At 53.4% G+C, this 11672-nt stretch overlaps 1 protein-coding gene across 1 annotated transcript in view; it reads left to right on the forward strand.

The window, feature by feature from the left end:
- Positions 1 to 11672, forward strand: part of UROC1 (urocanate hydratase 1) — a 40345-nt gene that overhangs the window by 12872 nt on the left and 15801 nt on the right. Inside the window, exons 7-14 of the mRNA XM_047097401.1 lie at positions 3472 to 3538; positions 3626 to 3769; positions 6208 to 6296; positions 7469 to 7531; positions 7825 to 8004; positions 8287 to 8384; positions 9174 to 9246; positions 10112 to 10233. Coding sequence (XP_046953357.1) covers positions 3472 to 3538; positions 3626 to 3769; positions 6208 to 6296; positions 7469 to 7531; positions 7825 to 8004; positions 8287 to 8384; positions 9174 to 9246; positions 10112 to 10233 — 836 coding nt within the window. The remainder of the gene's footprint in view (positions 1 to 3471; positions 3539 to 3625; positions 3770 to 6207; positions 6297 to 7468; positions 7532 to 7824; positions 8005 to 8286; positions 8385 to 9173; positions 9247 to 10111; positions 10234 to 11672) is intronic.

Genomic DNA, 11672 nt, shown 5'->3' on the forward strand with positions numbered 1-11672 from the left:
ACAACCGCTAGGAATTCAGTATTTGTTTACAGGGCTTTTTTCTTCGGAAGTGAAATTTACATGAAAGGCGCATATCCCAGTGCACCATTTGATGAGTGTAACAAATGTGTGCACCTGTGCAACCCAAACCCCAAAATACAGAGCACAACCGTTTCATTTGTCATAAAATTAATGCAATGCGTGCTCTGAATTGCAAACATTCCCCCCACCCCCGGAGCATTATTTTAAAAAGAGGTATGGCGAAAAGGAAACCCCTCTCCCACCCTAGACTCCCTATTTCACATTGTGTCTTTCCAAACATTTCTCATGCACATACAGAGTCAGGTAGACCATTATGGATGCCATCTGCACCAGCCTTTCCACCCTGGACAGTATAGCTGGAGACTGTTCCATTTCAGGAAACGTGGGTCTAATGCACTCTTGTTTTACCTGCAGTGTTCAATTGTACCATGATTTATTTAGCCCCCTTGCCACCTGATTTGGGTTGTTTCAGGTTCTTTGGGCTTATAAAGAACGCTACAGTGAATGTCCTGATCCGTACATTTTTACGGATCTCTGGGTGTGTTGCTCTTTGCTACCTGGCCCGAAGTGGGTCTGCTCTACCCGGGAGCTGTACACAAAGACCACACCAGGTGGAGGTGCCTCACAAGGTCACTTTAATCATCAGAATAAGGAGGTCATGGGGAATCATGTCCAAAGCCACTCTCTCAACAGGCTAAGCAGGATTCTTTTATGAGGGCTCAGGATGAATATTCAGAAGGTGGTTTTAATATTATAATGAAGCTGAGGTAACTGTCAGGCACTTTCTGATTCATCTGTGGCAGGGCTTATATTGTTCTCAAACCTTCCTTTTCCTGTTTCAGCCTTTCCTTAGTTAGTTTCTAAAAGAAATTGACAGGCAGGAGCGTCTAGGCATTTCCTGAGTTCAGGAGTGAGTCCTGAGTTCAAGGGGTCAAGGACTCTTGCCAGGGACAAGGGGTGATCAGGTCTGTAGTATTGGGAGCCAATTAAGCCTCAGGCTAAGATTTTACAATGTAATCATCATAATCATCACTACCAGGTGTCAGGTGTCCTGGTGAGCTTTATAGATACCATGGTGTTTGGTTCTCTGTACAAGCTTCTGACCTAGGCACCCTTATTGGCCCAATTTGTGGAGGAAGAAACCGAGGTTCAGAAACCCTATTACTTTTTTGGTTGGTCCTAAGTAGCTACTGTTACTACTATTTACTGCGAGGCCTGATGGCCTCTTCTTCACCAGTGGAAGCAGCCGCAGGGTCAGAGGGACAGGGTCTGCATCCTGGACCTGCTGCCTCCTAAGTGTGACATTGGACAAGGTGGCGTGCTTCTGTTTTATAGATTCAGGACGGAGGTTTAAAGAGAGTAGCACTGCAGAGTCAGACCTGGTCTGCTGCACCTGAGGATTGACCCAGGTGCTGTGGGCAATTGACTGAAATGGCTGCAAATCACCCACACAGGCGGGGGTTTAAACCTTTAACTTAGCCAAGCTGTCAGGCTGACACAATGAAGTTACAGATAACAGTCGGTACCAGGGTGGATGTGGGAAAACAGGTGGTCGCAGGTTGTGGGCGGGTCTAGCAAGGCTGGGGGTGGCCGGGAGGACTATACCTAGCGACTGGGGTCAAAGTTCCAAGTGCAGGAAACTTGATCCCACAATTTTACCTCCTAGAGTTATTTTGGGAGCAGCATGTAGTGGGTAACTTGAGCACAAAGGACTGAATTAGAAGGATTTGAAGTCAGCTCGCAGCTCGGCAGTGTATCCCTGTATAACCTTGGAACTTGGGTCCTGTCTGTTCATAGCTCCTGCCTCAAAGAGATCCGTGAGAATTCACAAAACAATCAAGAGGACACCCTTAGTATGTGGTACAAAGGGAGCCGTGGGCCCTCTGCTTGAGTGGATATGGGTCCCCAAGGCAGAGATTAGGGGGTCCATGCAGCCTTGTGGGGGGTTCTGATGGTTTCACTCATCTCCCTGGGTGGATGTCTATTATATTAGAACCATTTTTTATATTGTATAATAGTCATACAACCTTCCACGGTAAGGATAATGCCTCCCCCTTTTTTGGAAGAAGATGAAGAGGTTCCACGTGGTCCAGTACCTTATCTAAATTATAGGATAGACTTGGCATTCAGACTCACACCTGCAAGAATAGGATCTAGAAGAGAGGAGGGGCTGGGGAGAGTTGCTGGGCGACAGGAACCCAATAGAAAAGAGACAGGGAGTTGAAATGGACCAAGGACAAAAGCAAGCGGCAGTAAACCTTGGAGCGTCGCTTACCTCAGGGGTCCCCAGGGAAGAGTAAAATTAAGGCAACAGAAAAGAAAAAACCCAGAAAAATGCACTGCCAAAAATATTCAAGTGTTTGATAATTATCAAGGGATAGACAGAGGCACCCTCATGCATTGCTGGTGACAGTCACTTTGGAATTTGACAATGTCTGGTACTATTTTACATACTTGCACCTGATGACTGAGCCCTACCCCTTCCTGGTTTCTTCCCCGGGCCAGCGAGGCAGACAGGAGGTCACTCACTGCAGTGTGATTCGCGTAACGAGATCAGAGGGGGCAGGGGAACATTCTGTGGTTTCTGATACACACAGTGTGGAACCATGAGTAGCCATCAGCAGGACCCGTGTGTGCTGATGTGGAAAGGCCCCCGCAGGTGAGGGGCCCAGCTGCACAAGCAATACCAATACCTACAAGATGAGGCCGTTGATGTAAATAATACGAATACTAATGACGACAATAACCCCACCTGCAAACAGTGACCCCAATGCCATTCGGTGATGGCATAGCCCACAAACCTGAATGAAGCGTGCCGCTCTGTGAGCGCCCTTTTCTGAAGGCATCACCCCTGCCTCCCGCAGCTCCGTGCCCTCCTTCCAGCAGGTAGACCCCCCCATTGGAGGTCATTGAATGTCATACCAACAGAATCCCACAGAATGGGTTCTTTCACATCTGGCTTCTTCACTGAGCCACGTGGCACAGGAAGACTTTGGTCTGTTTCTTTGCCGCGAAGCGTTCTGCTGTGTTTTTACGCTGCCGTTTGTTTCTCGCTCCTCCATGCTGGGTGCTCCAGCTCTTCCAGGGCTTGGCCACCGCAAACAAAGTTGCCGCAAACAGTGGCGGGCCTGTCTTCACATGGGCGTGAGCGCAGAAAGTGAAAGTGCCGGATCACCTTCCGCCTCCGTCGTTACGGCCAAATGGCCCCCACAGTGATTTTGCCACTTATATTACAGTGTTTAACAGATCAAAATCTGTGTATAAAAGGTCCCGGAGGCCAGAGGGGACCAGAATTGGGGGACTGTAGCTTTCTCTATAATGGTTTCTTTTTTTTAAAGGAAAACGTAGGAATGCATTTTGGGGTATTCGAAAATGAATTTTAAAGCATGTGCCTTTTAAAGCTGTGCCTGGCACCGAGCTCAGCCCTGAGTTTGCCTTCTCTGTGGTCAGGTACGGCCAGATGACAGCAGGCAGCTACTGCTACATCGGTCCCCAAGGCATCGTCCATGGCACAGTGGTGAGAAACAGGGGCCACGCCTGGCTGCCGGGGGTGGGAGGCGGACGTGCTGGAGTGGAGAGTGAACTCCTCCTCTTCTCCCCGCAGCTCACCGTGTTGAATGCCGGGCGACGGTACCTGGGGGTCAAGGACCTGGCTGGGAAGGTCTTTGTCACCTCTGGGCTGGGCGGAATGAGTGGCGCTCAGGCCAAAGCCGCGGTCATCGTGGGGTGCATCGGCGTGATAGCAGAGGTGAGCCCAGCAGGCACTCTGCCCACCTGCATCCTCCCTCAGTCTAGAGCCGCTCCCACTCACAGCCCTCTCTTCTCCTACACCCCCCCACCAGTCCTCCAAGCCTCCCAGGGTGGGTTCCCATGGCAGCCTATGCCTCCTGCCTTCAAAGTGCCCATCTTCCCCCACGGGCAATGCCTGCTGATCCCCCCCGCCCTGGGAAACTGACCTTCTGTGGGCACTGCTCCCCTTATCCCTGGAGATGAACATAGCCTCCCCCAGCTCGAACAGGTCACAGTCAGGTGAGGGCAACAGACGTCAGTAGAGGTGTGTGCACGCAGCCTTTGGCCAGTGGTTCTTACAGCTTTCTTTGGTAGAGCCAAGGAGAGGAAGGGAGCCAGGGAGAGACGAGGAGCTTTAAGACAAGCCTTGGTTGGGTCGGGGGTACCTTTCTCATGGGAGATATATTTCCTGCTTCCAAGGGGACAGAGGAGGGCCTGAGTGTCCTTGTACATGGGGTCCCTTAAGCAACTTTTATTTAAAATAATCAATATGCCAACGTGGCACATTTGTGGGGAGGGGCTGCCCTTGGCCCTTATATAGAAAATAAGTTAGAGCAACTAACGTTAGCTCATCCCCTGGAATCTGCAGAAAAATAGCCTACATTTTTAAAAAGCTTTGACTTCCCCTCGTCTCATCCTCATCCCTCATCCTCACCTACTTCCCCCTGTGTCTTTGAAACGCCCAGAGTCTAAGAGACCCCCAAAAACGAACCACCAGAGTCCAGAGTCAAAGCTAAGCAGCAAGGGTCATTTATTGCAGGTTCGAACCTGGACCTCTGCGCCCCCGTTGCCGGTGACGCCAAGAGGCCCTGAGAGAGGTTTTTACACCCCTTTTATAGACAGGTACAAACAAGTCATGGGGAAATCAGGAATTTTCCACAGTTACAGAGCTGCAATTGGTTGGTGTTTAAAGTTGGACACTTAACAGTATTCGATTGGTTCCTGCCTTTAGGTCAGACCACAACGGGGGGTACGGGTATCACAATGATTGATCAGGAATACACGGATGTGCCAAGCAACAATGATTGATCAGGAGTACACGGATGTGCCAAGTAACAATGGTTGATCAAGAATATACGGATGTGCCAGGCAATAATGATTGATCAGGAATACATGGGCGCGCCAAGCAATTGTACAGAAGCGGAACAAGCTGGTTAAGCTTGGTTAGGTTTCAGTTTCCCATAACTTAAGCTTTTAAGTTTCAATTTTCTCAGGCCTCTCATCTTCAAAACATGTTTGCCACAGGGGCGCCTGGGTGGCTCAGTCGGTTAACCATCTGACCCTTGGTTTCGGCTCAGGTCATGATCTCACACTTCATGAGTTTGAGCCCCACATCGGGTTCTGTGCTGACCACAGGGAGCCTGCTTGGGATTCTCTCTCTCTCTTTCCCTCTCTCTGTCCTTTCTGCACGCACACTCTCTCTCTCAAAATAAATAAATAAACTTAAAAACAATACGGGGCACCTGGGTGGCTCAGTCGGTTAAGTGTCCAACTTTGGCTCAGGTCATGATCTTACAGTTCGTGGATTTGAGCCCCATATCACTGACAGCTTAGAGGCTGGAGCCTGCTTTTGGATTCTGTGTTTCCCTCTCTCTCTCTGCCCCTCCCCTGCTTGTACTCTGTCTCTCTCTCTCTCAAAAAATAAATAAAAACATTAAAAAATTGTTTTAAATACAGCATGTATTTTTTAAGTGTTTGCCACAGAGAGAGCAGTACATATTTGTAATAAAATTCCCAGATGGCAAATAAGCAATCCTAAAAAGAGAGAGGCACCCACCTTTGTGATTTATACTCAGTTGGTACTAAGCCTGTGTCATACACTCTTATATTTCTTAGGAGCCCACCTGGGTGCCAATAGTAAAATCAAACTACAGCCGCTTGCACAAATAAGGTTTTGTTTCTCTCACGCAGCCCGCAGTGCTGGCATTGTTTCAGCAGCTCCGCGATGTCAGGGCCAACATCGCTAGATTCTCTTGGGTTTCCCTCGTGCGTTCAAAATGGCTGCCCCCACCCCAGCCATCGCATCTACATTGAAGGCAGAAAGGAGGAAGGGGGAAGGTGCCACCTGTGACTGACTCGATTTTAGCAGGAAGATGATACCTCAGAAACTCGTTCTTTTACCTCACTGGTCAGTTTTGGATTGAATGGAAGTTCTTCCCTAAAAGGGACGCTGGAGACAGTGGAAAGAGTAGTTGTAGTTAGCTGGGAGTGGGGCCACAGTGTCGCCCTGAAAATCCAGGTTCTGTTGACAAGGAATGCAGGAGGGGGAGTAACTACGGGAAAACAGCTCGTGGCACCTGTGCTGCCATGGGCGATCTACTCGGGGGATGGCCTCCTCCTGGTGGAGGCTGACATGCCCGGTGACTGACTGGGTGGCCCTGTGTCTCGTGGTCCCAGGTGGATAAAGCCGCCCTCATGAAACGCCACCAGCAAGGATGGCTGATGGAAGTGACCGACAGCTTGGACCACTGCATTGAAAGACTCAGGTATGGCGCCTGACCCGGGCCTGGGGAGGCCACAAGAAGGGATCCGGAGGCTGGGCTGCTGTATGTGGGCCTGTTAAATGCCTGACACTCAGCCACGGGCTGAGCGAAGGCTGTGCCTTGTATTTCTCACTGTTGTGGCCTGAGTGCCCAGCCCGGAGCCTGGCACGTATTAGGTGCTCGCCTCACCTGTTGGGGGGAAATGAAACTTTGAAAGACGGAACCGTTCCTCGGTGTGACTCCACCAGGTTCGGGGTAAGCCGATCTCCCTCCCCACTTGTGGTCTGGTTGCTTGAGGGGGGTGTCGGCAACACTGCCCTCCGGTTTGATGGCTAAACTGCGGGAATGGGGGAAGGACTGCCCTGGGGGCTGCTGATCTGATGCCGTTTTTGAAGCTTGCTCTCAACCGACACACTTTGGAGACCTGAGCTCTGTGCAGGGAGGACGCACCACACAGCGGCTCTCCAGCCCCGCCACGATCAGTCACCCAGGGGGCTTCAAAGGGGGCTTGGAGGAAAACGTCCAAGTACATACCAAATTGAGAAATACTCCCATTACTAGGATCGGATACTGCCTGACACTGATCTCTTGAAAATGCTAGTTTGGCCCCATGGCAACCGCTGTGTAAAACTCTCAGATGAGCTTCCATTAAATACAGGAGACATTCCAGACTGCTGGTGGGACACAGATGGGTCTGGCCTGATCTGCCTCCTATGCCTGTGAATGCTGCTTAACATCCCGGACGCACGCACACGCTGGCACACACGTGCATGCACTCATCCACGTGCACACTCACACACTCACCACAAAATCAGTTCCCGTCAGTTCAGCAAAATGCCCTAAGCAGCCCATCTGGTCATACTTCCAGGGAAGACACAGACCGAGTTCTAGAACAATCCCAATCAGAGCCCTAACGGCAAGGGTCCTGATTCTGTGAATTGCCTCGAGTTGGCTCATCACTGCTGTCATCTCGGTTCTCAGTTTTCCCTGATGGGGCATTCACGTCTCTGTTTCCCTTACGGTTCTGGGTCCTCAGTGGACACCCTTCAGAGGTCCCTGTGCCTCAGGCCGTATGCTGGCACACAGTGCCTTCAGTGACCTTCTGCATTCTCACCAGCTTGGTACTGATGGGGCAGGTGCAATGGACCATCTGCTCTGCTCTTGTCCCCTTCTAGGGAAGCAAGGAAAAGGAAGGAGGTGCTCAGCCTTGGTTACCATGGCAATGTAGTAGATCTTTGGTAAGTGGGGGATGGGATTTGGCAGCCTTGGGGACCCTGGGTGAACTTCCCCCTCCAGACAAGGTACTGATGGTGGCCAGGCTCCCCAGACACGAAGCTTCCAATGTGCTCTGCCTGAGTCTCTGCTCCCAGCTTCCGAGGCCCAGATCCTGGCCTGAGCTCATGGCAGGCCGCCTTCCAGCAGAAGTTCTTTCAAGAGAGAAGGGCAATCCCCTGCTGGCTGGGCCTCGAACTCAGGCCCCAGACGGTGCCTTCCCCTGCCCCAGGCATTGATCTCCTCACGTCTTTCCCAGGGAGCGGCTGGTCCACGAGTTGGACACGACGGGGGAGCTCTTGGTGGACCTGGGGTCAGACCAGACGTCCTGCCACAACCCATTCAATGGCGGTTACTACCCTGTGCAGCTGGGCTTTGCAGAGGCGCAGAGCCTCATGGCCTCCGACCCGGCTGCATTCAAGAGCCTGGTCCAGGAAAGGTGATGAGTTCCCAGGGCCCAGGGGGCACACACAGCCAGCAGGAGCTTTTAGACTGGGGACTCTGGCCTCTGCCTGGTCCCCCAGGGGCCAGCTGTGCAGCCTTAGGCAAGACCTTGAATCTGTCTGAACTGTCTCCTCATCTGTCAGATGAGATGGAAGTAAGCAGAGCTGACTGAGCTCCACGGGATGGGGCCGGGGGTGACAGCAGTGAGGCACAGAAGGCCTGCTTTCAGGGCCTTGCTGGTGGGTAGGGCTGATCACTAACTACTGGCCTGTTGCAGCCTGAGGAGGCAAGTCTCAGCCATCAACCGACTGGCCAAGGAGAACTTCTTCTTTTGGGACTATGGCAATGCCTTCCTGTTGGAGGCCCAGAGAGCAGGTGAGAGAAAATGAAGGTCACATGAGGGGCCCCCAGCCTCCCAAGCTTGGAGGGGCCAAGATTTTGGCCCTCGGGAATACTCCCTTCTCACCAGCCAGGAGTAGCCTGGCAGGTGCCCTGGAGAGGTGGGGGCCACGGCCTGCAGGTTTCACTGTGCCCCTGCCTGGACCTTCTGGAAGCTGGTCTTGCCAGGTCCTTGGCCTCTCTGGGCTTCAGTTTATCCATGTGCCTTAAGAACACAAAGTACCAGGGCGTCTGGGTGGCCCAGTTGGTTAAGTGTCCGACTTCAGCTCACATCATGATCTCACAGCCCATGAGTTCGAGTCCCGCGTCGGGCTCTGTGCTGACAGCTCGGAGCCTGGAGCCTTCTTCGGATTCTGTGTCTCCCTCTCTCTCTCCCCCTCCCCTGCTCATGCCCTGTCTCTCTGTCTCTTGATAATATATAAATGTAAAAAAAAAAAAAAAGAGAGAGACATGGTGGAAAGTCACCCCCCCCACCCCCAGCCCTTTTTCTGGTGCCAGCTCCCCTCCTGGAGTTCGAAGATTCTGGCGTGTCATGTCGGTAATGTGGGCACAAACATGTGTATGCCCCCACCCGGCCCCACACCAATGGCAGCACTTGCTGTCTCCCTTCTTCGTCGTAAAATGAGACCCAGGGAGTCTTCCCTATCAAAACTGGCGTCTTTGTTTAACTCACCATCCGGGTAGTGGTATAAGTCCTCACCTCGGGGCAGGGCCCGCCAACCCTCAGACCCTCCAAGTGATTCTGGGCGGGTTCTGTGCCCACAGGAGCTGACGTGGAGAAGAAAGGCGCCAACAAGACAGAATTCCGCTACCCCTCGTACGTCCAGCACATCATGGGGTGAGCGATGGGGTCACCTGCGGCATCTGGGTCCTAGACATTCAGGTTGGAAAAGTCCCCAAGTAGGGAGAAGGAGGAGGTAACCAGAGAGAGATCGGGCTGACGGTGGAGGCCGCCAGGCCACATGAAGGAATTTGGGCTTAAGCAACGCAGGGACAGGGATGGGAAGCTTGCCAGCCCATTTGTGCACAAGATGGGACCAGAGAGAAAGGGAGAGGAGGAAGGCCATGGTCTCCTTCTTGGATTCATCATGGGTGAGGAGGCAGAGACCCAGGGGGCTGCACTGCCAGGCTGCAGCAGGGGGCAGCGGCGTGGGGGTGGGGGGGCTGTCCAGAGAGGACGGTGGGCCCAGGGGGCTGGGTGAGTGCAGGAGCCAGGCGGGGCCCAGGCCTCTCCATCCCTCTGCCTGGAGGCCACCTAGGAAGGTCAGTTTACCCAAGGCAAACTTGGCCAAGTCCCCACAGTTAAACTCTTTCTCCCAACTACTTGCTTTTAGTTCACTGATTTTCAGGTTGTCTTTGTAGTAGTTGCACTAGAAAGGAATTTCTGCCTGTGTCCCAGCTTCTGCAGCAAGAGACGGTGCCGGTCTAAGAGGAGGGACAGAGAACCGGGGTGGGGGGGCACTGAGGGGAGAAGGTGGGGTTGAGCGGGGGAGGGGACCTGGGGGGCTGGCCTCTGAAACTTGCTGTGCAGTTAGCGGCTTAGGGGCGTCCAGCAACAGTTCTGGATGCTGAAGCCCTGACTTCACTCCACGGGCCCACATACCACGTCCCCAACACACCCCTCTCAGTTCTGGAGCACTGTAGATAGACCTCCCCTCCTTGGTCCATGGAGGGTGCAGCCAGACTGCATTTTGTCCTCGCAGAGACATATTCTCCCAGGGATTCGGGCCTTTCCGCTGGGTATGCACGTCAGGGGACCCCCAGGACCTGGCGGTCACGGATGAGCTGGCCACGTCTGTGCTGGAGGAAGCAATTGCTGATGGAGGTGAGGCTGCAGGATGGGACGCGTTCACAGGCAGGTGGCCCACCACAGGCTCCAGGGCAGCCCACCCCCTTGACGCAGCCCCCCCTTCCCTGCTCGTGCTCGGCCTGGCCCCCGGGACACGAGAGCACGTGGACTTGGGGTTTGTGCCTGTCGGCGGTGCTTCGGATTCTTCGTAGCTGTCCTCTGTGCCCACTCTGCTCTCCCCATGTCCGTGGGTCTGTGGTCTCTGCGACAGAGAGCTTGCACTGCCTTCCCACGTGGATGGTGGTGGTCGTCCCCGCGTCCCTGCCCTTGCCCCTGGTTTAACCACAGTCGCTTCCTGTGTAGTGAGTGCATGTGATGTTGCTTCTCACGTGGAGAAGAGAAGGCAGGGGTTTTGTGAAGCTTCCTCAGCTGTCAGGACTCCTACCTGCACTTCTCTGCAGCTTTTCTGCAGGTCCGGGCCACCTTCTCTCTGGTTTGCTGCGTAGGTCCTTCAACCTTTGGCTGCTTGTTTTTGATCCCCAGGGCCATTCGCCCCTGCTGCCCACATCCAGGCTGGGCGGGCTGGGACGGGTCCAGGATACACGGGTGCAGGGCTGGAGAACAAGGGGAGGGCGGGAGGAACTGGGCAGGCGGAGGCCTCCTGGGAAGGAAGGGATCGTCTCTTAGAAACCTGTCCTCCGGGAAGAAGCCCTGAGCTGCGGCATCTGCAGGTGGCCCCCGCGTAAATACTCTCAGAGTGGCTGATTCCCATCGAAGCTCCATGCACAGCAGTGGCAGCGTTTGCAGCAGGCAGGCAAGAACGTGAACAGGGAAGGGGTAGAGACCAAGAGAGAGACAGACAGATCCGAAGCAGGCTCCAGGCTCTGAGCTGTCAGCACAGAGCCTGACGTGGGGCTCGTACTCACGAACCGTGAGATCATGACCTGGGCTGAAGTCAGTCGCCCAACCGACTGAGCCACCCAGGTGCCCCAAGCGTCTGATTCTTGGTTTCTGCTCATGTCATGATCCCAGGGTCATGGGATCCGGCCCCGCGTTAGGCTCCAGGCTGAGCGTGAAGCCTGCTTAAGGTTCTCTCTCTCTCTCCTGGGACGCCAGAGTGGCTCAGTTGGTTAAGTGACCACCTCTTGATTTCAGCTCAGGTCACGATCTCACGGTTTGTGAGTTCAAGCCCTGTATCGGGCCCCACGCTGACAGCTCGGAGCCCACGTGGGATCCTCTCCCTCTCTCTCTGCCCCTTCCCCACTCACGCGTGCATTCTCTCTCTTTCACAATAAGTAAATAAGCAAAAAAGAGTCTCTCTCCTTCCCTCTGCCCCTCCCCTGCTTATGCGTGCGTGTGCACGCATTCTCTCTGAAAAAGTGTAAGTTTATTTAATTGAAATTTTAATGGTATCTGTGTCAACCACTGGGTCACACCATCCCTGAGGATTTAACCATCTGCTCTCATGAGCTAGT

Source organism: Lynx rufus, unplaced genomic scaffold (genome assembly GCF_022079265.1).
Source record: "Lynx rufus isolate CCGP_SWC_20201006 ecotype Redwood Valley unplaced genomic scaffold, mLynRuf1.p SCAF_4, whole genome shotgun sequence".
NCBI lineage: Eukaryota > Metazoa > Chordata > Mammalia > Carnivora > Felidae > Lynx > Lynx rufus.